The sequence below is a fragment of the Cherax quadricarinatus genome, chromosome 3, assembly GCF_038502225.1.
Source record: "Cherax quadricarinatus isolate ZL_2023a chromosome 3, ASM3850222v1, whole genome shotgun sequence".
NCBI lineage: Eukaryota > Metazoa > Arthropoda > Malacostraca > Decapoda > Parastacidae > Cherax > Cherax quadricarinatus.
Genome location: NC_091294.1, coordinates 2,374,951 through 2,402,908, shown reverse-complemented (window position 1 = coordinate 2,402,908; position 27,958 = coordinate 2,374,951). Strand labels below are relative to the sequence as shown.

Genomic DNA, 27,958 nt, shown 5'->3' with positions numbered 1-27,958 from the left:
CATTTTAGTCGCCTCTTACAACACGCATGGCTTACGGAGGAAGAATTCTGTTCCACTCACCCATGGAGATAAGAGGAAATAGACAAGAACAAGAACTAGAAAGAAAATAGAAGAAAACTCAGAGGGGTATGTATATATATGCTTGTACATGTATGTGTAGTGTGACCTAAGTGTAAGTAGAAATAGCAAGACGTACCTGAAATCTTGCATGTTTATGAAACAGAAAAAAGGACACCAGCAATCCTACCATCATGTAAAACAATTACAGGCTTTCGTTTTACACTCACTTAGCAGGACGGTAGTACCTCCCTGGGTGGTTGCTGTCTGCCAACCTGCTACCTAGGACTCAACAGACTTTTTCTTCTTCTTTCAACACACCAGCCGTATCCCACCGAGGTGGGGTGGCCCAAAAGGAAAAACGAAAGTTTCTCCTTTTACATTTAGTAATACATACAGGAGAAGAGGTTACTAGCCCCTTGCTCCCAGCATTTTAGTCGCCTCTTACGACACGCATGGCATACGGAGGAAGAATTCTGTTCCACTTCCCCATGGAGATAAGAGGAAATAGACAAGAACAAGAACTAGAAAGAAAATAGAAGAAAACCCAGAAGGGTATGTATATATATATGCTTGTACATGTACGTGTAGTGTGACCTAAGTGTAAGTAGAAGTAGCAAGACGTACCTGAAATCTTGCATGTTCATGAAACAGAAAAAGGACCCCAGCAATACTACCATTATGTAAAACAATTACAGGCTTTCGTTTTACACTCACTTGGCAGGACAGTAGTACCTCCCTGGGCGGTTGCTACCAACCTACTACAGTGGACCCCCGCATAGCGACTTTAATCCGTGCAAGAGGGCTCTTTGTTATGCGAAATGATCGGTATGCGAATGAATTTTCCCCATAAGAAATAATGGAAATCAAATTAATCCGTGCAAGACACCCAAAAGTATGAAAAAAGAAAATTTTTACCACATGAAATGTTAATTTTAATACACACAAACTGAAAAAGGCATGCACAATTACATGACACTTACTTTTATTGAAGATCTGGTGATGATTGATGGGATGGGAGGAGGGGAGAGAGAGAATGTTAGTGTTTAGAAGGGGAATCCCCTTCCATTAAGACTTGAGGTGTCGAGTCCTTTTCTGGGGTTACTTCCCTTCTTCTTTTAATGCCACTAGGACCAGCTTCAGAGTCACTGGACTTCTTTCGCACAACATATCTGTCCATAGTGGCCTGTACCTCTCGTTCCTTTATGACTTCCCTAAAGTGTTTCACAACATTGTCAGTGTACAGGTTGCCAACACGGCTTGCAATAGCTGTGTGAGGGTGATTTTCATCCATGAAGGTTTGCACTTCAAGCCACTTTGCACAGATTTCCTTAATCTTTGTAGTAGGCAACTTCTTCAATTTCTCTCTCCCCTCCTCTGAACCAGTTTCCTCAGGTCTGGCCTCTTGCTGTTGAAGTTGATCTATCAGCTCATCAGTGGTTAGTTCTTCATTGTCCTCCTCCACCAACTCTTCCACATCCTCCCCACTAACCTCCAACCCCAAGGACTTTCCCAATGCCACAATGGATTCCTCAACTGGCATAATCCTCTCAGGGTTAGCCTCAAACCCTTCAAAATCCCTTTTGTCTACACATTATGGGCACAGTTTCTTCCAAGCAGAGTTCAAGGTCTTCTTAGTCACTCCCTCCCAAGCCTTACCTATAAGGTTTACACAATTGAGGATATTAAAGTGCTCTCTCCAAAACTCTCTTAGAGTCAGTTGAGTTTCTGAGGTCACTACAAAGCACCTTTCAAACAGAGCTTTTGTGTACAGTTTTTTGAAGTTTGCAGTAACCTGCTGGTCCATGGGCTGCAGGAGAGGAGTGGTATTAGGAGGCAAAAACTTCACCTTAATGAATTTCATGTCCCCATAAAGTCGCTCTGCCATGTCTGTAGGATGACCAGGGGCATTGTCTAACACCAGGATGCACTTAAGTTCTAATTTCTTTTAAGTTAGGTAATCTTTCACATTGGGGGCAAATGCATGGTGTAAACAGTCATAGAAAAAGTCCCTAGTGACCCATGCCTTACTGTTTGCCCTCCACAGCACACACAAATTCTCCTTGAGGACATTCTTTTGCCTGAACGGTCTGGGAGTTTCAGAGTGATACACTAATAAAGGCTTCACTTTGCAATCACCAGTAGCATTGGAACACATCAACAAAGTAAGCCTGTCTTTCATAGGCTTATGTCCTGGGAGTGCCTTTTCCTCCTCAGTAATGTAGGTCCTGCTTGGCATTTTCTTCCAAAACAGGCCTGTTTCATCACAATTAAACACTTGTTCAGGTTTCAGTCCTTCACTGTCTATGTACTCCTTGAATTCCTGCACATATTTTTCAGCTGCTTTGTGGTCCGAACTGGCAGCCTCACCATGCCTTATCACACTATGTATGCCACTACGCTTCTTAAATCTCTCAAACCAACTTTTGCTGGCCTTAAATTCACTCACATCATCACTAGTTGCAGGCACTTTTTTAATTAAATCCTCATGCAACTTCCTAGCCTATTCGCTTATGATCGCTTGAGAGACGCTATCTCCTGCTAGCTCTTTTTCATTTATCCACACCAATAAGAGTCTCTCAACATCTTCCATCACTTGCGATCTCTGTTTCGAAAACACAGTTAAACCTTTGGCAAGAACAGCTTCCTTGATTGCCTTTCTGTTGCCCACAATAGTAGCGATGGTTGATTTGGGTTTCTTGTACAACCTGGCCAGGTCAGCGACACGCACTCCACTTTCATACTTATCAATGATCTCTTTCTTCATCTCTATAGTAATTCTCACCCTTATTGCTGTAGGGTTGGCACTAGAAGCTTTCTTGGGGCCCATGGTCACTTATTTGGCAGATAAAATCACCAAAAACACTGTAATAATACGAAATGTTCCGATTGTATGCTTGGATGTTACCGCGGAGGCTGGCTGGTAAACAATGCCACCGGTGGCACATGTGAGGCTGGCTAAGGGCGCACATTGGACGCGTCTCGGACAAAGAGCAGTGAGCGGGTTTTTGAGCGGTATGCGAGGCAAAATTTTTGCAATAAATGCGAGCGGTATGCGGATTGTACGTTATGTGATGGCGACGGTATGCGGGGGTCCACTGTACCTAGGACTTGACAGACTTATTCCGCTATAATTTTTGCACTCACTTTTATCCCCTTTGCCTTTACACAAAGGAATTATGCATGCTCTCTGCCAGTCCCTAGTTACTTTACCCTCTTCCATACATTTATTAAATAATAGCACCAACCACTCCAAAACTATATCCCCTCCTGCTTTTAACATTTCTATCTTTATCCCATCAATCCCAGCTGCCTTACCCCCTTTCATTCTACTCACTGCCTTACAAACTTCCCCCACACTCACAACTGGCTCTTCCTCACTCCTACAAGATGTTATTCCTCCTTGCCTTATACACAAAATCACAGCTTCCCTATCTCATCAACATTTAACAAATCCTCAAAATATTCCCTCCATCTTCCCGATACCTCTAACTCACCATTTAATAACTCTCCTCTCCTATTTTTAACTGTCAAATCCATTTGTTCCCTAGGCTTCCTCAACTTATTAATCTCACTCTAATTTTTTTTCTTATTTTCAACAAAATTTGTTGATAACATCTCACCCACTCTCTCATTTGCTCTCTTTTTACATTGCTTCACCACTCTCTTAACCTCTCTCTTTTTCTCTCCACATACTCTTCTCTCCTTGCATCACTTCTACTTTGTAAAAACCTCTCATATGCTAACTTTTTCTCCCTTAGTACCTTCTTTACATTATCATTCCACCAATCATTCTTCTTCCCTCCCACACCCACTTTCCTGTAACGACAAACTTCTGCTGAACACTCCAACACTACATCTTAAACCTACCCCATATATCTTCGACCCCATTGCCTATACTTTCACTAGCCCATCTATCCTCCAATAGTTGTTTACACAAATATCCCGCACATAGAAGAGAGGAGCTTACGACGATGTTTCGATCTGACTTGGACCATTTACAAAGTCACACTAACGAAAAGGAGAGCAGGATGGGTATATATACGCAGGAGGTGGTAGTGGTAGTAGTAGTGGTAGTAGTGGAGGTGGAAGGAAGTAGTAGTGGGGAGGTGGTAAGAGAGTAGGAGTGGCCAGTCAAATACTAAGAAAGAGGAGCACTGCAAGGGAGCTAGTGCCCACAGAGGGTAAGAGCAAGAACACCGAGGTGGGGAAAAACAAATAAATAAATAAAAGGAGCAAATACACAGGGCAGAAGAAAGACAACCCAAAGGAGAAAAAGGGGAAGAGGCAGAAGAAGAAAAAGGAGGAATCAGGTTAGGTCATGAGTGTTCTGAAGTTTGAAGCATCTTACAATGTAGTGGGAGAGGAAGGCATCTACAGAGACGAAGCCAGGACTAAGATTCATACAAGGAAAATTGTGTATTGGGGAAGATTCAACCAGACAGCGGCTGTTAAAGTTGGAAGTAGGATAGACAGTTTTAGCAGAAGACCAGTCAATAGGATGGCTGTGATCTCTGATGTGATAGAAGAGAGCATTGTTAGTGTCGGCAAGCCTAACACTATTTTTGTGTTCCCTAAGTTTATCAGAAAGAGATCAACCAGTTTCTCAAAAGTATTGAAGAGGACAGGAGGAACAAGAAGTAAAGTAGACACCAGGAGCATCTGTAGAGGGAGGAGAGGTATGAACGAGATTAGTGCGAAGGACCATAACATTGTATCAATCGCATCTGCTAGAAAGATGACAGGATGGATAATGAGAACCTTCAAAATTAGGGATGCCAAGCCCATGATGACACTCTTCAGGTCACTTGTTCTATCTAGGTTGGAATATTGCTGCACACTAACAGCACCTTTCAAGGCAGGTGAAATTGCTGACCTAGAAAATGTACAGAGAACCTTCACAGCATGCATAACGGAGATAAAACACCTCAGTTACTTGGAGCGCCTGAAGTTCCTGAACCTGTACTCCCTGGAACGCAGGCAGGAGAGATACATGATTATATGCACCTGGAAAATCCTAGAGGGGCTAGTACCAAACTTGCACATGAAAATCACTCACAACGAAAGCAAAAGACTCAACAGATGATGCAAAATCCCCCCAATGAAAAGCAGGGGTGTCACTAGCACATTAAGAGACAATACAGTAAGTGTCAGGAGCCCGAGACTGTTCAACTGCCTCCCAGCATACATAAGGGGGATTACCAATAGACCCCTGGCTGTCTTCAAGCAGGCACTGGACAAGCACCTAAAGTTGGTACCTGACCAGCCGGGCTGTGGCTTGTACGTTGGATTGCGTGCAGCCAGCAGCAACAGCCTGGTTGATCAGGCACTAATCCACCATGAGGCCTGGTCACAGACTGGGCCGCTGGGGCGTTGACCCCCGGAACTCTCTCCAGGTAAACTCCAGGAAGAGTGTTAGTCTGACAGAAAGTAAGTTTGATGTCAAATATCAAACTTACTTTCCGCCAGACTAACACTCTTCACTCTTCGCACTAATCTTGTTCATACCTCTCCTCCGTCTACAGATGCTCCTGGTGTCTACTCTATTTCTTGTTCCTCCTGTCCTCTTCAATACTTTGGAGAAACTTGTCGATCTCTTTCTGACAGACTTAGAGAACTCAAAAATAGTGTTAGGCTTGCCGACACTAACAATGCTCTTTTCTGTCACATCAGAGATCACAGCCATCCTATTGATTGGTCTTCTGCTAAAACTGTTTTCCCTACTTCTAACTTTAACAATTGCCATCTGGTTGAATCCTCCCTAATACACAATTTTCCTTGTATGAATCTTAGTCCCGGCTTCGTCTCTGTAGATGCCTTCCTCTCCCACTACATTGTAAAATACTCCAAACTTCAGAACACTCGTGACCTAACCTGAGTCCTCCTTTTTCTTTTTCTCCCTCTTCCCCTTTTCCTCTTTCCTTTTTCTCCTTTGGATTGTCTTTCTTCTGCCCTGTGTATTTGTTCCTTTTATTTATTTATTTGTTTTTCCCCACCTCGGTGTTCTTGCTTTTACCCTCTGTGGGCACCTAGCTCCCTTGCAGTGCTCCTTTTTCTTAGTATTTGACTGGCCCCTCCTACTCTTACCACCTCCACTACAGTGAAGGCTTACTCAGCCTTGTAACAACTTCAGACAGTATTACCAAGGCTGGCTCCTCCTCAGGAAAATTAATGAATAGAAAAAGAAATAATAATTCATTATTATTTATTAATGCAAAGATAAAACATTGAAATGTGAAGGTGTATCCTACTTGAAAGAAAAATGAAAAATGAAATGGAAAAATGGCATTTGAATTCAATGCTAATATGTGTCTGGGGTGTCTGCTTGAGGTTGACACCGTCTTGTAAAAATTGTAGCCGTTGCTGATGATGTGGGGGGGGTCACAGGTGTTTAGTGACAACCCAATGACTAGTTCTTCACAGAGTCTATAGCCTTGAATAGTCAGTCCAGATGACAGGAATGCAGGTTCTTTACCACTGCAAAGATGAGGGTAGTGTCCTGTACAATTAATCAGGTAGGTAGATCGTGAAGTGACGTCCCAAGACCGGTTTCAGTCCGTCTCCTTCAACACTTCTCGTTGGTTGGCAGGTGGCCCGAGCTGTCATTCCAAGCTGGAAAGAGAGACAGGTTACCCACTGCTTAAGAAATCACTCTCCATGATAAGTGCAAGATACTTAAAAAAGGTGGTGATTATCGAAAAGTCTCATGTGGAGCTTAAAACTGAAAGGACTAAGTTTATTATTGGTCAAAAGTGAAGCTTTCAACCAATATCCACTAGAATAGGAGCAGAGGCTTTTACTTACAGTTGTGCTGGGAGCTGTGAGTCGAGTGATTACTGTTTGGCTGGAGACCCACACGTCACCTTTCGGGGTGGGGAGAAAGGGGGGGGGGAATAGCAGGAGCTAGACTGACCCTACCTTAACAAGCAGCCGGCAATCAAACTATCGTTACCATATACTCGCTCGCTACTCCTATCTGTTGAACTTTTCCCTCACAACTGCTACCACTAATACCACCACCACTACTACTACTACCACTTCCTGCCTATATATACCTATCCTGCTCTCCTTTTCGTTAGTGTGACTTTGTAAATGGTTCAAGTCGGACCGAAACGTTGTCATAAGCTCCTCTCTTCTATGTGTGGGTTATTTGCGTATTGTTCCAGTCACGGTATTGTGCCTTTTTGTTATTTATAGTTGTTTATATCTTATCCTAACTGCCTCTTCTTTTTGTTTATACACCTTCACCTCTGTCTTACTTGCTGCTTCTATTTTCCTTGTATCCCATCTACCTTTTACTCTCAATGTAGCTACATCTAGAAAGTGATCTGATATATCTGTGGCCCCTCTATAAATATGTACATCCCGAAGTCTACTCAACAGTCTTTTATCTACCAATACATAGTCCAAAAAACTACTGTCATTATGCCCTACATCATATCTTGTATACTTATTTATCCTCTTTTTCTTAAAATATGTATTACTTATAACTAAACCCCTTTCTATACAAAGTTCAATCAAAGGGCTCCCATTATCATTTACACCTGGCATCCCAAACTTACCTACCACACCCTCTCTAAATGTTTCTCCTACTTTAGCATTTAGGTCTCCTACCACAATTACTCTCTCACTTGGTTCAAAGGTTCCTATACATTCACTTAACATCTCCCAAAATCTCTCTCTCTTCTCTACACTCCTCTCTTCTCCAGGTGCATACACGCTTATTATGACCCACTTTTCACATCTGACCCACATTTTAATCCACATAATCCTTGAATTTACACATTTATATTCCCTCTTCTCCTTCCATAACTGGTCCTTCAACATTATTGCTACCCCTTCCTTAGCTCTAACTCGCTCAGCTACTCCTGACTTAATCCCATTTATTTCTCCCCACTGAAACTCACCTACCCCCTTCAGCTTTGTTTCGCTTAGGGCCAGGACATCCAACTTCCTTTCATTCATAACATCAGCAATCATCTCTTTCTTATCATCTGCACTACATTCATGCACATTCAAGCACCTCAGTTTTATAAAGTTTTTCTTCTTCTGATTGCTAGTAAATGTGTACAGGAGGAGGGGTTACTACCCCATTGCTCCTGGCATTTTAGTCGTCTCATACGACACGCATGACTTTTGGAGGAAAGATTCTCTTCCACTTCCCCATGGGCAGTAGAGAGAAAAAAAGAAACAAAGAGCTATTAAGAATAAGAAGAAAATTCCTAGATGTGTGTATTTTTTTTTTTCAACAAACCGGCCGTATCCCACCAAGGCAGGGTGGCCCAAAAAGAAAAACTAAAGTTTCTCTTTTTAAATTTAGTAATTTATACTGGAGAAGGGGTTACTAGCCCCTTGCTCCCGGCATTTTAGTCGCTTCTTACAACATGCATGGCTTACGGAGGAAGAATTCTGTTCCACTTCCCCATGGAGATAAGAGGAAATAAACAAGAACTAGAAAGAAAATAGAAGAAAACCCAGAGGGGTATGTATATATGTGCTTGCACATGTTTATGAAACAGACAAAAGACACCAGCATTCCTACCATCATGTAAAACAGTTACAGGTTTCTGTTTCACAGTCACCTGGCAGGACAGTAGTACCTCCCTGGGTGGTTGCTGTCTACCAACCTACTACCTACAATGCATAAATATCGTCGCGATTGCTAACTTCGCGAGAGCATAATTCCGTAAGCTTTTCGTCAAATTTTGTACTTTTGGTGTCATTACCATTGGGAAAAGACAGTGATTATATGCGAATGATGGTGAAAGTATTATTTTTCTTTTTTGGGTCATGCTACCTCAGTGGGGGATGGCCTGCATGTTGAAAAAAAATGACTTAGCAACTGCCCAGGGAGGTACTAATATAATAATAATAATTCTAGATAGTACTCCATGGGGAAGTGGAACAGAATTCTTCCTCCGTAAGCCATGAGTGTTGTAAGAGGCGACTAAAATGCCGGGAGCAAGGGGCTAGTAACCCCTTCTCCTGTATATATTACTAAATGTAAAAGGAGAAACTTTCGTTTTTTCTTTTGGGCCACCCCGCCTCGGTGGGATACGGCCGGTGTGTTGAAAGAAAGAAAGAATTCTAGATAGTACTCCATGGGGAAGTGGAACAGAATTCTTCCTCCGTAAGCCATGCGTGTTATAAGAGACGACTAAAATGCCGGGAGCAAGGGGCTAGTAACCCCTTCTCCTGTATATATTACTAAATTTAAAAGGAGAAACTTTCGTTTTTCCTTTTGGGCCACCCTGCCTCAGTGGGATACGGCTGGTATGTTGAAAGAAGAAGAATTCTAGGTAATAGGTTGGTAGACAGCAGCTGCCCAAGGAGGTACTATCATCCTGCCAGGTGAGTGTAAAATGAAAGCCTGTAATTGTTTTACATGATGGTAGGATTGCTGGTGTCTTTTTTCTGTCTCATAAACATGCAAGATTTCAGGTACATCTTGCTACTTCTACTTACACCTAGGTCACACTACATATACATGTACAAGCATATATATACACACCCCTCTGGGTTTTCTTCTATTTTCTTTCTAGTTCTTGTTCTTCTTTATTTCCTCTTATCTCCATGGGGAAGTGGAACAGAATTCTTCCTCCGTCAGCCGTGTGTGTCGTAAGAGGCAACTAAAATGCTGGGAGCAAGAGCTAGTAACCCCTTCTCCCTTATATATTACTAAATGTAAAAGGAGAAACTTTCATTTTTCCTGTTGGGCCACCCCACTTCAGTGGGATATGGCCATTGTGTTGAAAGAAGAAGAAGAACAATATCTTCATTTACTATATGTACAAGGTATACAGGCCTAGGTGACATCATTTACATACTACTATACAGAAAGCCGCTTGTTATGCAGAGCATTTCGGGCAAATTAGGTCAGTGTTTTCCCAGGATGCGACCCACACCTGTCGACTAACACCCAGTTACCCATTTTACTGATGGGTGAACATAGACAACCGGTGTACGGAAACATGTTCAATGTTTCCACCCCTATGTCAGGAATCAAACCCGGACCCTCACCGTGTGAAGCAACCGTCCTGCCAAGTGAGTGTGAAGCAGAAACCTGTAATCGTTTTACATGATGGTAGGATTGCTGGTGTGTTTTCTGTCTCATAAACATGCAAGGTTTCTGGTACGTCTTACTACTTCTACTTACACTTAGGTCACACTACACGAGCCTGGCCCATGGGCGGGCTCAGAGAGTAGATTAACTCTCGAAACTCTTCAAAAGTATATCAAAGGTACAAGCCTATATATACACACTCCTGTGGCTTTTTTTCTATTTTCTTACTAGTTCTTGTTCTTGCTTATTTCCACTTATCTCCATGGGGAAGTGGAACAGAATTCTTCCTCCATAAGCCATGCATGTCGTAAGAGGTGACTAAAATGCCGGGAGCAAGGGGCTAGGAACCCTTTCTCCTGTGTATGTTACTAAATTTAAGAAGAGAAACTCATTTTTCTTTTTTGGGGGGGCCACTCTGCATCAGTGGGATGTGACTGGTTTGTTGAAAGAAAGAAGAGATATGACCACTCTGTGCTTTTATAAGCATTGCGACACACTTTGGCATAGAATTGACCAATGTTGAACACATTTTGGTAAGTTCACCGTCTTGGTACCAGGTCCTAATAACAGCAGCAGTTAGCTTCTCCATTGTTGAACAGTCCTGTTTCACAATCCTTTATTTGGCTATTACCCATAGATTCTCAGTTGGGTTGAGGTCAGGAGAGTTTCTAGGCCAATTTAGAACACTTGGCCTATTCTCTCTGAAGAATGTCAGTATTTTTCTGGAAGCATGGCATGGTGCAGAATCCTTCTGGAAAATGCCTTTTCCACTAGGAAAGTCTCTGTCCACAAAGGAAAGCAAATGAGTTGTCAGGATTACCTTTTATTTGTCACTGGTCCGAACCCTTGACTGGTCCGAACCCGGGACTGGTTTCAAACGGTTTCGTTGGACAATAAAGCAGACTGTAAACGGATGGGGTTGTAGGTGCCCTTATAAACACAAACATTAAAAATCAGGAACGTGACGGTAAGCTGTCCAATATACAAAAACAGTTAGAAACAGAAATACAAATAGCTAGAGCTTCATTTAAGGTTATTAATAGAATATTCAAGAGGTTGCTAGTAGAATTGCAGTAAATCAACCATTCAAATCATTATGAAGCTGTGTGTAGTCTGCAGTCAATCAAACAAACGGGCTTCCACATGGATAAATTGTCATTTTTGTGGAAATTGGTGTCACGCTCCTTGTGCAGATATTCAAGAACTAGCTACAAGCAGTATTAAAACAGAGAAGTGTTTTTGGGTATGCCCAAATGAGGAAAATCTGTGGACTAAAATCACAAGGGTATTAAAAGAGGACAACATCAAAGCTGCTTTCATAGAAAACCTGGAAGCTTTCTACAACAGATGGGAACATAAAAAGTCTGGGCTGAATGGTACTGCCCTTGATACTGGCCATGTAGTCACAAACTGTAAGGCTGGAGGTGATGTCCTGGTAGTCAGTAAATGTGGGGCTGATAGTGCTGTCCTGGGAGACAGTAATGGTGAAGCTGGAGGTGCTGTCCTGGGAGACAGAAATGGTGAAGCTGGAGATACTGTCCTGGGAGACAGTAATGGTGAAGCTGGAGATTTTGTCCAGGTAGTCGGGAATTATACGCAGGAAGGAATACATATAAATGACCTCATAGGGGACAGGAGCCATAGTAGGGAAACAAGTGTAGTCAAAGATAAGATAAAACCAATATTGCAAACTAGAAATACTGCAGGAAATAGCAATAGTGAGGATAAATTATCAAAAACAACTGGTGGGAGCTCCATTGTTGGTGCTAGGGAGGATAGAAGTAAGACAGGGAAACATGCACCAACAGGGAATACAGTCACAGAAACCCAAGGCAAGCGGAAACCAAGCCTGTGCACATACTATGCACTTGGTATCTGCTGGCATGGGAAATCTGGAAAAACAGATGGGACATGCAACTATGACCACCCTAGAAAATGCCATGCCCATATGACAACAGGAAAATACAAACTCCCTTCCTGTAAGCTTTTTCACCCTGAAATGTGTACCTCTTCAGTACAGGAAAGACTGTGCTATAACTTAAATTGCCAGGCATACCATCTAAAGGGGACAAGGGGACAAAAAGATACAAAACACCCAGGCCATGGGAAAACCTGGGTAGCCACAGCCATTCAAGAGGGAGAGGTTTTTTAGTGCCAGGAAGGAAAAAAAACTGGCAGGAAATGGCAGAAATCGTACACCAAATCCAGTCATTCCTGGAGTGGAACCACAGTCGATGGCCTCCACTCCAAACCAACAGATACAGATACTAATGCCGGAAAAAAAATCCCCCCCCATTACCAACAATACCACCAGTCCGATAACATTCTTCTTTGCAAATATACAGGGTCTAAAGCCAGCAACAAACAACAAAATACCTTTCACCTGTGGACTGCTTGCAGAGGCAAAGGCAATGTTCGCGGCTTTCACTGAGACCCACATAAAGGATCACTTGGACAACGAAATATGGATCCCAGGTTACAACCTATACAGATGTGACAGAGTGAACAGGCAAAAGGGGGGGGGGGGGGTTGGCCTGTACATTGCAGAGTCACTTGTTTGCACAGAACTGCTTAATGCCTCAAATGATGTAGTGGAAGTTTTAGCAGTAAAGGTCGAGAACCAAAACCTAGTCATTGTGGTAGTCTACAAGCCTCCGGATGCAACATACCAGCAATTCCAGGAACAGCTGTTAAAAATTGACCACTGTCTGGAAAATCTTCCAGCTCCTGCACCCAGCATCTTGCTCCTGGGGGATTTCAACTTAAGGCACCTAAAATGGAGGAATATAGCAAATAATATTGTTGCAGTAATAACACCAGGAGGCAGCTCTGATGAAAACTCACACTCACACGAGCTTTTAAATCTCTGCACAAAATTCAATTTAAACCAGCAAATAATAGAGCCTACTAGACTGGAGAATACACTAGACCTCATCTTCAATAACAATGATGATCTGATAAGAAATGTCACCATATCAAAAACAATATACTCAGATCACAACATAATTGAGGTTCAGACATGTATGCATGGAGCCCCAGACCGACAAAATGAGACTAGTCACGAGGGAGCATTCACCAAATTCAACTTCAATAACAAAAACATAAAGTGGGACCAAGTAAACCAAGTCCTAACCGATATAAGCTGGGAAGATATACTAAGCAACACAGACCCCAACTTATGCCTAGAACAGATTAACTCGGTGGCACTCGATGTATGCACAAGGCTTATTCCTCTAAGAAAAAGGAGGAGTAGATGTAAAATAGAAAGAGACAGGCGCTCCCTTTACAGGCGACGGAAAAGAATAACAGAGTGGCTAGAAGAGGTCAATATATCTGAAATGCGTAGGGAGACACTGGTCAGAGAAATAGCAAGCATCGAACTTAAGCTAAAAGAATCCTTTAGGAGTCAGGAATCGCGGGAAGAACTAAAAGCCATAAATGAAATCGAAAGAAACCCAAAGTATTTCTTCTCCTATGCCAAATCAAAATCGAGAACAACGTCCAGTATTGGGCCCCTACTTAAACAAGATGGGTCCTACACAGATGACAGCAAGGAAATGAGTGAGCTACTCAAGTCCCAATATGACTCAGTTTTTAGCAAGCCGTTAACCAGACTGAGAGTCGAAGATCAAAATGAATTTTTTATGAGAGAGCCACAAAATTTGATTAACACAAGCCTATCCGATGTTATCCTGACGCCAAATGACTTCGAACAGGCGATAAATGACATGCCCATGCACTCTGCCCCAGGGCCAGACTCATGGAACTCTGTGTTCATCAAGAACTGCAAGAAGCCCCTATCACGAGCCTTTTCCATCCTATGGAGAGGGAGCATGGACACGGGGGTCGTCCCTCAGTTACTAAAAACAACAGACATAGCCTCACTCCACAAAGGGGGCAGTAAAGCAACAACAAAGAACTACAGACCAATAGCACTAACATCCCATATCATAAAAATCTTTGAAAGGGTCCTAAGAAGCAAGATCACCACCCATCTAGAAACCCATCAGTTACACAACTCAGGGCAACATGGGTTTAGAACAGGTCGCTCCTGTCTGTCTCAACTATTGGATCACTACGACAAGGTCCTAAATGCACTAGAAGACAAAAAGAATGCAGATGTAATATATACAGACTTTGCAAGGCACAGTACTAGCTCCCATCTTGTTCCTCATCCTCATATCCGACATAGACAAGGATGTCAGCCACAGCACCGTGTCTTCCTTTGCAGATGACACCCGAATCTGCATGACAGTGTCTTCCATTGCAGACACTGCAAGGCTCCAGGCGGACATCAACCAAATCTTTCAGTGGGCTGCAGAAAACAATATGAAGTTCAACGATGAGAAATTTCAATTACTCAGATATGGTAAACATGAGGAAATTAAATCTTCATCAGAGTACAAAACAAATTCTGGCCACAAAATAGAGCGAAACACCAACGTCAAAGACCTGGGAGTGATTATGTTGGAGGATCTCACCTTCAAGGACCATAACATTGTATCAATCGCATCTGCTAGAAAAATGACAGGATGGATAATGAGAACCTTCAAAACTAGGGAGGCCAAGCCCATGATGACACTCTTCAGGTCACTTGTTCTATCTAGGCTGGAATATTGCTGCACTCTAACAGCACCTTTCAAGGCAGGTGAAATTGCCGACCTAGAAAATGTACAGAGAACTTTCACGGCGCGCATAACGGAGATAAAACACCTCAATTACTGGGAGCGCTTGAGGTTTCTAAACCTGTATTCCCTGGAATGCAGGAGGGAGAGATACATGATTATATACACCTGGAAAATCCTAGAGGGACTAGTACCGAACTTGCACACGAAAATCACTCACTACAAAAGCAAAAGACTTGGCAGACGATGCACCATCCCCCCAATGAAAAGCAGGGGTGTCACTAGCACATTAAGAGACCATACAATAAGTGTCAGGGGCCCGAGACTGTTCAACTGCCTCCCAGCACACATAAGGGGGATTACCAACAGACCCCTGGCAGTCTTCAAGCTGGCACTGGACAAGCACCTAAAGTCAGTTCCTGATCAGCCGGGCTGTGGCTCGTACGTTGGTTTGCGTGCAGCCAGCAGCAACAGCCTGGTTGATCAGGCGCTGATCCACCAGGAGGCCTGGTCACAGACCGGGCCGTGGGGGCGTTGACCCCAGAAACTCTCTCCAGGTAAACTCCAGGTATTCTCTCAACAAAAACAAGCCATCCAGGGCCTTCAGCAGTAAAACTACCCCAAAGCATTTTATTAGGTCGGTGTGATAGTGTTTGTTGAATGTGTCTACCACTGTTCTGTACCCATGTATTTCAGAATGCACCACATCTGATCACATGCCCACCACAACTGTTTTTTTTTTCATAGCAGCAGTCAATAATTTTTTTTTTTTTGCCTGCTTTCTGGCAGTTCTGCCAACTTCAAGAAGCCTTCGTCAAACAGTTGAAGAATAAACATTTAAGCCAACTGAAGCCAAATCTCTCTGTGGATCTTTGCTGATTTTCTTGGGATCCTTCTTACTATTTCTTATGATGACATTGTCATCGTGAGGTGCTGTCTTGAGTTTTCTTCCACATCTTCCTCGACGCAGCACTTCACAATCACCAGTGTCATCAGCTCTCTTCAGAATCTGATGAACAGTTGACTTTGCTAGGCTCAGATTTTCGGCAATCTGTCTGATACTCAAATCATATTTTCTAAGAGCTACAATATGCTTTCTAGGTGTTTCATCCACTGTGAATTTCAGCAGTAATCATGAATTGAAGAGGAGAATCTGGCAAAACCACATTCACTCACAGAACACACTTGTAGGAATAGCTTTACAGAACAACAGCTGATGTAGCACTGATGAGAGTCACAGGGTTACACCATAGCTGAATGGTTGCCAGAAGTTCATGGCAGACTCTTCTGAAAAGAAAACCCAAATTACATTAACCCTTAACCCTTAAACGGTCCAAACGTATATATATGTTCTCTCACATAGCACCCCAAAAATTTTGAGGAAAAAAATAATCGTTTTTTTTAATAGGGAAAAAGAGCACCCAGTTGTCCCCACTTTTTTAATTTGGTGCACAGTGAGTGAGCACACCAATTCTATCGTGTCTAGGCGACTCAGGCTTATCGTGGCAATGTTGAATGAATGACAAAGATAACGTTAATATACGTTTGGGGCACTATGCGAGAGGACGTATATATACGTTTGGACCGTTTAAGGGTTAAACTGTCCAAACGTAGATCTACGTCCACATGCGGGGGGAGCTCCGAACGTAGATCTACATTTTTTTTTACATGCTTTCAAATGGAGAAAATCAAGGTCAGAGCGCTACACACGTGAACAAAGATCTACGTTTGGATAGTTTAAGGGTTAATTAATCTGGAGACTAAGACATACAGTGGAACCTCTACTTACAAGTTTAATCTGTTCCATGACCTTGCTCGCAACTGGATTTGCACATTTGCAGAGTCAATTTTCCTTATTTAAATTAATTGAAATGGAATTAATTCGTTCCAGTGGAATTCCAGGCACGAGAAAATACTTTAATAATTTCCCTAATATCAACTCTACAGCTTATTTATCTATCACAATTCATGTAATATGACATAATAAATATTATTAATAACATAGAAACATGATATATGCACTAGAATGAATAAAATACATGTCATTAGGTATGTGGCTAGTGGTGGTGACAGCAGCCATTGTTGTTGGGGTTTATAGGGCCACCACAGCAGCCATTCCTGCTCCTGACTACATGTGTAGAGAGCCTAGGATAACCCAAAAAAGTCAGAGTGACTTATAAGTGCTACACTCTTAATGCTTCACTTAATTGCTACACTTAATTGCTACACTCTTAATGCTACACTTAATTGCTACACTCTTAATGCTACACTTTGCCATTGCTGCTTCATGTTGTCTGCCACTGCTACCTCATGATGTCTACCACTGATGTCGGCAAAGAATCGAACATTTCTGCTATTTTGAGCTCAATTTCAAGGTACTTTTCATCGTGAATTCAATTAAAATCATTTATTTTTGTAGTATATCTTCCATTCTATCACATGAGACCAAATAAAACGAGAATACAACCATAAAAACCATAGGAAAATATACCGCTAAGGGGAAGCTAATGGCTGAGAAGTGAACTCCGTTATTTATGGTCCGATTTCTTCCATTTTTGATGTATGTTAAGCATCTTTTCATCATACATTGCCCAAGTTTCAATAAGATAGTCCAACAAACAACTGAGATCCAGTTCCCTAGATTAAGAGCAAAAGCCCCCTCACGAGTGTCAATTAACCTCCCTTGAGGCCCACTCGCATCTGGAAATTTTGCTCACGTCTAGAAGCAAAAAATCAACCGAGCAGCTGCTCGTATCTGGAAAAACTCGCATGTGGAAGCACTCGTAAGTAGAGGTTCCACTGTATTATGAGATAATCAAAAGATTTATTCCTGTCCCAATTAATTTGCATGGAGTTCTTATTAACCAACTTCTTCATTATTTTAGCCCTTTCAGTGTCAAGACCACTGCTCTCAAACTTGCTTTCAGGGTCGAAGAATTTAAAAAAAAAATTATCTTATGAAGTGATAGAGAATCTTTTTCCAAAGGTAATGAAATCAAAAGTACAAAATTTGATGGAAAACTTATGGAATTATGCTCTCGCAAATTTAGCAGTCTCAGCAATGTTTACACATTGGCGATTTTGCCCACTTTGTGCTCTATTTTTCATCAATTCCATCATTCCAGTCCACTAAACTCATAGCTAATTAGCAAGTATTCCTTCTATTCTATCAATTGAATACAAGAAACTACCATTTGCCTATTTCAATCAACCAATAAAGTGATCAGAAATCAGTAATTTAGCTAATTTCGTGCAAAATTCAACACTTACCAGTTTGAAAATAGGGTCCAGAATAAACAATGTAGGCATTCCTGGCACTGAAAAAACATTTCCTCTGTTCCTTAGTCATGTCTTCAGGCCCCTCTTATATTATGCTTGTTTTTCATTTCGAAGTTTTTTAGTGCCAGGAAGGAAAAAAGACTGGCAGGAAATGGCAGAAATCGTACACCAAATCTGGTCATTTATGGAGTGGAATCACAGTCAATGGCCTCCACTCCAAACCAACAGATACAGATATTAGTGCCGGAAAAAAAGTCCCCTCCAGTACCACCAATCCAATGACATTCTTCTTTGCAAATATACAAGGTCTGAAGCCAGCAATGAACAACAAAATACCTTTCATCCGTGGACTGCTTGCAGAGGCAAATGCAATGTTCGCGGCTTTCACAGAGACCCACATAAAGGATCACTTGGACAATGAAATATGGGTCCCAGGTTACAGCCTAAACAGATGCAACAGAGTGAACAGGCAAAAGGGGGGGGGGTTGGCCTGTATAATATTGCAGAGTCACTTATTTGCACAGAACTGCTAAATGCCTCAAATGATGTAGTTGAAGTTTTAGCAGTAAAGATTGTGATAGTCTACAAGCCTCCGGATACAACGTCCCAACAATTCCAGGAACAGCTCTTGAAAATTGACCACTGTCTGGAAAACCTTCCAGCTCCTGCCCCCAACATCTTGCTCCTGGGGTATTTCAACTTTTGGCACCTAAAATGGAGGAATATAGAAAATAATGTTGTTGCAGTGATAACACCAGGAGGCAGCTCAGACGAGAACTCACACACATACGAGCTTTCAAATCTCTGCAAAAAATTCAACTTAAACCACCAAATAATAGAGCCTACTAGATTGGAGAATACACTGGACCTCATCTACACTAACATTGATGATCTGATACGAAATGTCACCATATCAAAAACAATATACTCGGATCACAACATAATCGAGGTTCAGACATGTATGCACGGAGCCCCAGACCGACAAAATGGGATCAGTCACGAGGGAGCCTTTACCAAATTCAACTTCAATAACAAGAGCATAAAGTGGGATCAAGTAAATCAAGTCCTAAATGATATAAGCTGGGAAGATAGAGTAAGCAACACAGACCCCAACTTATGCCTAGAACAGATTAACTCTGTGGCACTTGATGTATACTCAAGGCATATTCCTTTAAGAAAAAAGAGGAGTAGATGTAAAATAGAAAGAGACAGGCGCTCCCTTTACAGGCGACAGAAAAGAATAACAGAGCGGCTAAAAGAGGCCAATATATCTGCAATGCGTAGGGAGATACTGGTCAGAGAAATAGCAAACATCGAACTTAAGCTAAAGGAATCTTATAGGAGTCAGGAATCGTGGGATGAACTAAAAGCCATAAATGAAATTGAAAGAAACCCAAAGAATTTCTTTACTTATGCCAAATCAAAGTTGAGAACAACATCCAGTATTGGGCCCCTACTTAAACAAGATGGGTCCTACACAGATGACAGCAAGGAAAAGAGTGAGCTACTCAAGTCCCAATATGACTCAGTTTTTAGCAAGCCGCTAACCAGACTGAGAGTCGAAGATCTAAATTAATTTTTTATGAGAGAGCCACAGAATTTGGTAAACACAAGCCTATCTGATGTTATCCTGCCGCCAAATGGCTTCGAACAGGTGATAAATGACATGCCCATGCATTCTGCCCCAGGGCCAGACTCATGGAACTTCGTGTTCATCAAGAACTGCAAGAAGCCCCTATCACGTGCTTTTAACATCCTATGGAGAGGGAGCATGGACACTGGGGTTGTCCCACAGTTACTAAAAACAACAGACATAGCCCCACTCCACAAAGGGGGCAGTAAAGCAATAGAAAAGAACTACAGACTGATAGTGCTAACATCCCATGTCATAAAAATCTTTGAAAGGGTCCTAAGAAGCAAGATCGCCACCCATCTAGATACCCATCAGTTACACAACCCAGGGCAACATGGGTTTAGAGCAAGTCACTCCTGTCTGTCCCAACTATTGGATCACTACAACAAGGTCCTTGATGCACTAGAAGACAAAAAGAATGCAGATGTAATATACACAGACTTTGCAAAAGCCTTCGACAAGTGTGACCATGGTGTAATACCGCACAAAATGAGAGCTAAACGAATAACAGGAAAAGTGGGTAGATGGATCTATAACTTCCTCACAAATAGAACACAAAGAGTAGTAGTCAACAGAGTCAAGTCTGAGGCGGCTACGGTGAAAAGCTCTGTTCTGCAAGGCACAGTACTCGCTCCCATCTTGTTCCTCATCCTCATTTCTGACATAGACAAGGATGTAAGCCACAGCACCGTGTCTTCCTTTGCAGATGACACCCGAATCTGCATGACAGTGTCTTCCATTGCAGACACTGCAAGGCTCCAGGCGGACATCAACCAAATCTTTCAGTGGGCTGCAGAAAACAATATGAAGTTCAACGATGAGAAATTTCAATTACTCCGATATGGTAAACATGAGGAAATTTAAATTTCATCAGAGTATAAAACAAATTCCAGCCACACAATAGAGCAAAAAACTAACGTCAAAGACCTGGGAGTGATCATGTCGGAGGATCTCACCTTCAAGGACCATAACATAGTATCAGTCGCATCTGCTAGAAAAATGACAGGACGGATATTGAGAACCTTCAAAACTAGAGATGCCAAGCCCATGATGACACTCTTCAGGTCGCTTGTTCTATCTAGGCTGGAATATTGCTGCACACTAACAGCACCTTTCAAGGCAGGTGAAATTGCTGACCTAGAAAATGTACAGAGAACCTTCACAGCACGCATAACTGAGATAAAACACCTCAATTACTGGGAGCGCTTTAAGTTCCTGAACCTGTACTCCCTGAAATGCAGGCAGGAGAGATACATGATTATATACACCTGGAAAATCCTAGAGGGACTAGTACCAAACTTGCACATGAAAATCATTCTCTCTGAAAGCAAAAGACTCGGCGGACGATGCAACATCCCCCCAATGAAAAGCAGGGGTGTCACTAGCATGCTAAGAGACAACACAGTGTCAGGGGCCCAAGACTGTTCAACTGCCTCCCATCATACATAAGGGGAATTACCAATAGACCCCTGGGTGTCTTCAAGCAGGCACTGGACAGGCACCTAAAGTCGGTACCTGACCAGCCGGGCTGTGGCTCGTACGTTGGATTGCGTGCAGCCAGCAGTAACAACCTGGTTGATCAGGCGCTGATCCATCATGAGGCCTGGTCACAGACCGGGCCGCAGGGGTGTTGACCCCCGGAACTCTCATCAGGTAAACACAAGAAATAGAAGATAAACTGTTATGCAGACTACTGCATTATTGTAATAATTGTACAAATAATATTAGAGCATTCCTAAATGTGTATTAGATTTCCCAGTTGGACAAGTGACGTCATTTTTGTACTCTGGAATATTGGCAAAAACTGAACATTTCCACTACTTTGAGGTCAGTTTCAAGCTACTTTCAGTCTTGAAACTAATCAGAATCATCTCTATTTCTGTAAAATATCTTCCATTCTATCAAATAAGACCAAGAAACCGAGAATACAACTGTAAAAACCATACGAAAATACACCACAAAGTGGTGTATTTAAATAAAAAACTTGGTCGCAGTGTTTTCTCATTATCCACTGCATGCTGCAGGAAAATTCTATATGGCGCACACTTAGCGCATAGACCTATTCTCTCTTATCTAGGCCCAAATTTATCACTCACTGCTTGTCTGAGTGAGCTGAGCTCATGGCATTACACTACGGGACCAACACTGGCTTCAGTGCTCTGTTGAACTTTTACTGATGAGTGCATGTCCAGGATGATCTTCATTACTTTGTAAAGTAATGAAGATCATTACAACTCTGAATCAAAACCATCTTCAAAATATTATTAAAAACAGAACTTAGTGGATTTACTAGACTCGGTCAACTTCTTTGTTAAAAAAATTTTATGGACTTTCTGTATTAGCACCATTAGAACCATTTTAAAAGAAGTGCACCCAAGTGAGCTCTTGCTGGGCCACTCACAGTTCACCGTATAAACCAGTCATGGGCTCATTTCATATTGCTAATTTTTTATCATTCACCAGGCCAGTAACCTGAACACAGTCCAAGAATAGTGACTACACCTAAAATAGGCTATCAATTGTCTAACAATAATTTTTGGCTCGCAGTTATCGCAATCGACCATAGGACTATAGGCCTAATTTAAAAGCTTAATTCAAGGAAGCTGGTTAGTTGGATTAAATCATGGAGGTAGGAGGGGCAGTGCCTGCACTCTGAAGGAAGGGTAGGAATGTTATAGTTAGAAGGGTAATCTGATTGTGATGTCAGCACACTTCTGAAAAGATGAAAATTGAGTGAATATTGGTGAAAGTGCTTTCTTCTTTGGCTGGGTCTTTCACCCCTGGCAGGGGACACCTGGTGTGTTAAAAAGGAAGAAATAACCTAATTACTACAGTTGAAAAGTGCCATAGGCTGGCTGGAATTTATTACAAAACAAACTTTTTTTTTTTTTTTTTTTTTTTTTTTTTTTTTTTTTTTTTTTTTTTTTTTTTACATACTAGATCTCTCCCATCAAGATGGGGTGATGCCCCAAGAAAGAGGAAGTACATTCACCATAATTCATTGTGTATCATTCAGTAGTCGTCCATTACCTCAGACTACAGCCCTCTTCACTGAAAAATTAGTAAAATTATTTTATAAGTAGTTTTTCATGAAATTTTAAGGGTAACAAAATTTTCAATAAAATACAGTGTCACTGTATTATAATGGAAAGTAATGAGGAAATGGATTTTGCAGGTTTACCAAACAGTTTTTTCCAGGAATGCAATCTGTTTGCTCAGCAGTTATCACCAGTACTGTACTGTCATTTTTTTATTGCAGTTATGATGCAAGTGACACAGATGAACTGACATTTGTACAAGGTGATCTTCTCCAGTTAGTGCAAGAAGGTATGTATTTGTTTCTCAAGTATAGCCAAATGTTTATTCACATTCTTAATTATGTATATTTACCTGGGCTCATGACATTCATGGTAATTAAGATTAATATTACGATTCTTTACTTCCAATCACTGCATTAGAAAATACAGTGAACCCCCGGATTAAGTCGTCATCAGAATAAGTAATATTCGGAATACGTAACGTTTTTTCCGCAAAATATTGGTTTGGCGAATGTCACTGAACTCGGTATAAGTCATTTATCCGGAATGTGTCTGCGTGGCCTGAGAGACCCCGACACTCCATGTACAGCCAATGTGCCATTGTTTACCAGCCAGTGAGGACAATCTCACCAGTTCATACAATACATTTTGTATTATTCCATTCTTTTTAGTGCTTGTAACTGCTAAATAAGCCACCATGGGCCCAAAGAAAGTTCCTAGTGCCAGCCAGCCCTTTGGTAAAGGGCTGAGAGAGAGGGGAGAATGTGGTTTTTTCAGTGATTCTGCAATATGTACGATACTAAAGCAGCAGTAGTCGATAAAGGCTGCATTAACACTAACAGTGTAGCAAGTAAATTAAGCAATTAATCGATAGAAAGAGGACAGCACAAAACTCATTTTTGGAGGTATATAAGATGACTGACAAGACTGCTGTCTCTGCTGCCTCTTGCTGCTGCCTTCACCACCACTATGTAAGGCCCTTATACACCTAATAACAAACACACCACCACTCATGACATTCTTAATGCTATATTTTATTCATTCTTGAGTATATATCATGTTTCTATATTATTAATATTGTTTATTATCTCATATTAGATGAATTGTGCTAGATAAATAAGCTGTAGAGCTGATATTAGTGTCATATTAAAGGACTATCTTGTCCTGTCTCCCAACACAATTTCTAACATACGCCAGAAACAGACCTCTCTGGAACACTTTCTTGAGCAACAGGGGTCCAGTGACTCTCAAGCTGATTGTAGTGGAATTAAAAAAACAAAGGGAAGTAACCCAGGATAAGGACTTGGTGCATAAAGTCTTTATGGAAGGGGATTTCCCTTCCAGACAATTGTAAACTCCCCCATCCTCTCCCTTTCTCCCATCTTCCATACATCACCATGTCATCAATAATTGTAAATGTGATGCTATTATTGTTTTATTCTTCATGTATCATTGTTTTCTGTGTAGGTAAATGTATATTTCATGTAGAAAACATTTTTTTAATACTTTTGGGTGTCTGAAATGGATTAATTGGATTTCCATTATTTCTGATGGGGAAAATTAATTCGGAATAAGTCAGATTCGGGACAAGTCACTCTCTCTTGAACGGATTAATTACGTAATCCAGGGGCCCACTGTATACAATAATTAGATATCCCATAGTATGCACAATATTTCAGGCAGATGTCAGCATTGTGTTCATCACAGTATTGGTAAGTTGCACATGACAGTCATGGTAATGTTGGCATTATGTATGTACCACAGTATTAGTATGAGAGAGAGAGAGAGAGAGAGAGAGACAGTGTTCATGTATTGTCAACATTGTGTATACGTACTACAATATTGGTAAGACATAAACAACATTCATGGTAATGTCAACATTATGTGGGCACCACAGTATTAGCTGTTGTTAAAAATCTCAATATTAGGTCATGTAAACTTTAAACTTTTTGTTTTCAATCACATTCTACTTGTACACTATGTACAGTCACAAGCATTGTTCTAAATCATTAAATAGATGTTATGCCCTGTTTCAGACGAGTCTGGCTGGTGGACCTGCAAACTTCACAACAAACAGGGTTTCTGCCCTGCTAATTACCTCCAGAAAGTTTAGCATGCTATTACATTGTATACAGTATTAATATCCTTATATAGGAAACAAATATATAAATTATATTTATTTATACAATGTTAGTTTCTCTTTGCTCATATTCTCAGTGTTTATGTAAAATAAAAATGTGAAATTAACGGCACACTAAAATGAATTCAAGGAATCAGAATAAGCTTTTGTACAGATCATTCTTGTTCATCATATTGATACATACAGTGTATGTGGTAAGTAGTACAGAAGAGTGCTCTGTTGATTTGCAGTGTTTCAACCTTATACAATTAATGTATTTTCTAACTTGAAGTTAATGCAGGAGTTATTTGTATTCACTGCTTTCATTTTAAGAAATGACAAATAAAAATTAAAATGTATATACTATTGTTTATCTTTATTTCTTTGTTGTTTATTATGGTACAGGCTGTGGTGTGCATATTGTATTATATATTGTACTTTTAATAAGGTTGTTGTAAGCAGTAGAGTGAGATTTAAAGAGTACCAAAGCCTTGTAAGAGACCTCAGGGTTGTGAGAAAATTTCAGCCCTATATACAAGTAAAATTAATAGAAATTAGTGACGAGTAAGATAATATTAAGTCATATTGAGATGAAAGATGAGCAATATATAAAGAAGTACCTGAGTGATGTAGGAATAGAAAGCTGCTTTGAAAAAGCAAATAACGAAAATGTTAGTCTTGCGTGAAATATTCATTCAGTAATGGTAAGAATATAAATTTTCCCTGAAATATAAATTTAGGCCATTCAACTTCTGCTGTCTTGTGTCAATAATTTATTTATATATCACCATATGTTTTTATGTAGTGGTACAGTAATCATAATTTTTATTATTTATTAACTGGTAAATTTTTATTACATTGTTCTTACTGAAAATATTAATCTATCAAAGTTCAGTGTTTTCACACACATTAAAATGTGTATTTGATTTTACTCTGAATATTTACTGATAGAGCTGGTTCCTAACTTTAAACACATACAGATACTAAACCATTATTCAATTTTTTTATATTTAGCTTCATGTTAGTAATCTGTTTTCAGTATTTTGCATGATCGTGTGAAGAATGGTGTAAATATTCTGATTTTTTTTTATTAACATTTCGACTGTTTCCCACCAAGGCAGGGTGGCCCAAAAAAGAAAAACTTCCATCCTCATTCACTCCATCACTGTCTTGCCAGAGGGGTGCTTTACACTACAGTTATAAAACTGCAACATTAATACCCCTCCTTCAGAGTGCCAGCACTGTACTTCCCATCTCCAAGAATCAAGTCTGACCTGCTGGTTTCCCTGAACCATTTCATAAATGTTACCTTGCTTACACTGCAACAGCATGTCAAGTCCTAAAAACCATTTGACTCCATTTGCTCCTATTTAACGTGCTCACGCACGCTTGCTGGAAGTCCAAGCCCTTCGCATACAAAACCTCCTTTACCCCCTCCCTCCAACCTTTCCTAGGCCCCTACCCTGCCTTCCCTCCACTACAGATTTATACACTTTTGAAGTCATTCTATTTCATTCCAGCCTCTCTACATGTCCAAGCCATCTCAGTAACCCCTCTGGATAATAGTTTTGGTAATCCTGTACCTCCTAATCTCCAAACTACGGATTCCCTGCATTATATTCACACCACACATTGCCCCTCAGACATGACATCTCCATTGCCTCCAGCCTTCTCCTTTTTGTAGCATTCACCACCCATGCCTCAAGAATCCAAATAAATTCTTTATGAATGAAACCCAAAATTTGGTCATCCCAAAAATCTCGGATATTAATCTAACTCCACAAGACTTTGAAAATGCAATTAGTGACATGCCCATGCACTCTGCCCCAGGCCCAGACTCGTGGAACTCTGTGGTCAACAAGAATTGCAAGAAGCCCCTATCATGTACCTTCAGCATTTTATGGAAAGGGCAAGGCCACGGGTCATCCCACACATACTAAAAACAATAGACATAGCCCCACTCCACAAAGGTGGCAGTAAAGCAATTGCAAAGAACTACAGACAGCTAGCACTAACATCCCATATAAAAATCTTTGAGAGGGTTCTAAGAAGCAAGATAGCCAACCACCTAGATACCCATCAGTTACACAACCCAGGGCAACACGGGTTTAGAACAGGTCGCTCCTAAATAACAAAAAAAGGCACAATACCGTGACTGGAACAATACACAAATAACCCGCACATAAAAGAAGCTTACGACGACGTTTCGGTCCGACTTGGACCATTTACAAAGTCACACTAACCAGAATTGGAGCAGGATGGCTATATATAGGCAGGAAGAGGTGGAGGTGGTAGTAGTAGTAGTAGTAGTGGTAGTGGTAGTAGTGGGGAATAAGGAGGAGGAGCCAGTCAAATACAAAGAAAGGTGAGCACTGCAAGGGAGCTAGGTGCCCACAGAGGGAGAGCAAGTGCACAGAGGTGGGTGAAAGGGGAAGTGGCAAAATAAATAAAGAAGGAACAGAAACACAAGACAGAAGGAAGAAAGACAACCCAGAGGAGAAAAAGGAAAGAGGAAAGGGGAAGAGGGAGAAGAAGAAAAAGAAAAAGAAAAAATGAGGAGTCAGGTTAAGTTACGGGTGTTCTGAAGTTTGGAGCATTTTACAATGTAGTGGGAGAGGAAGGCATCTACAGAGACGAAGCCAGGGCTAAGATTCATACAAGGAAAGTTGTGTATTAGAGAGGATTCAACTAGACGGCGACTGTTCGAGTTGGAAGTTGCTCCTGCCTGTCCCAGCTACTGGACCACTATGACAAGGTCCTGGATGCTGTAGAGTATAAACAAAATACAGATGTAGTATACACAGACTTTGCAAAAGCTTTTGACAAGTGTGACCATGGTGTATTAGCACACAAAATGCGGGATAAAGGAATAATAGAAAAAGTTGGTAGATGGATCTACAATTTCCTGACAAATAGAACACAAAGAGTAATAGTAAACAGAGTAAAATCCCAGGCAGCCACGGTAAAAAGCTCAGCTCCATAAGGCACAGTACTCGCTCCCATTCTATTCCTCATCCTCATTTCTGACATAGACAGAGATGTAAGCCATAGCTACGTGTCTTCCTCTGCAGATGACACCTGGATCACCATGGCAGTGACCTCCATCGAAGACACCGCAAGACTTCAAGCGGACGTCAACCAAAT

General features: G+C 41.2%; 1 protein-coding gene across 2 annotated transcripts in view; it reads left to right on the top strand.

Annotated features, from left to right (window-relative positions):
- The window catches only part of LOC128706544 (unconventional myosin-Ie), a 701,146-nt gene extending 675,973 nt beyond the window's left edge, over positions 1–25,173 (top strand). For both annotated transcript variants that reach the window (XM_070089967.1, XM_070089969.1), the window contains 2 exons: positions 22,917–22,984; positions 24,732–25,173. In XM_070089967.1, coding sequence (XP_069946068.1) covers positions 22,917–22,984; positions 24,732–24,808 — 145 coding nt within the window. In that variant the 3' untranslated portion in view covers positions 24,809–25,173. The remainder of the gene's footprint in view (positions 1–22,916; positions 22,985–24,731) is intronic.
- Positions 25,174–27,958: the final 2,785 nt, after the last annotated feature.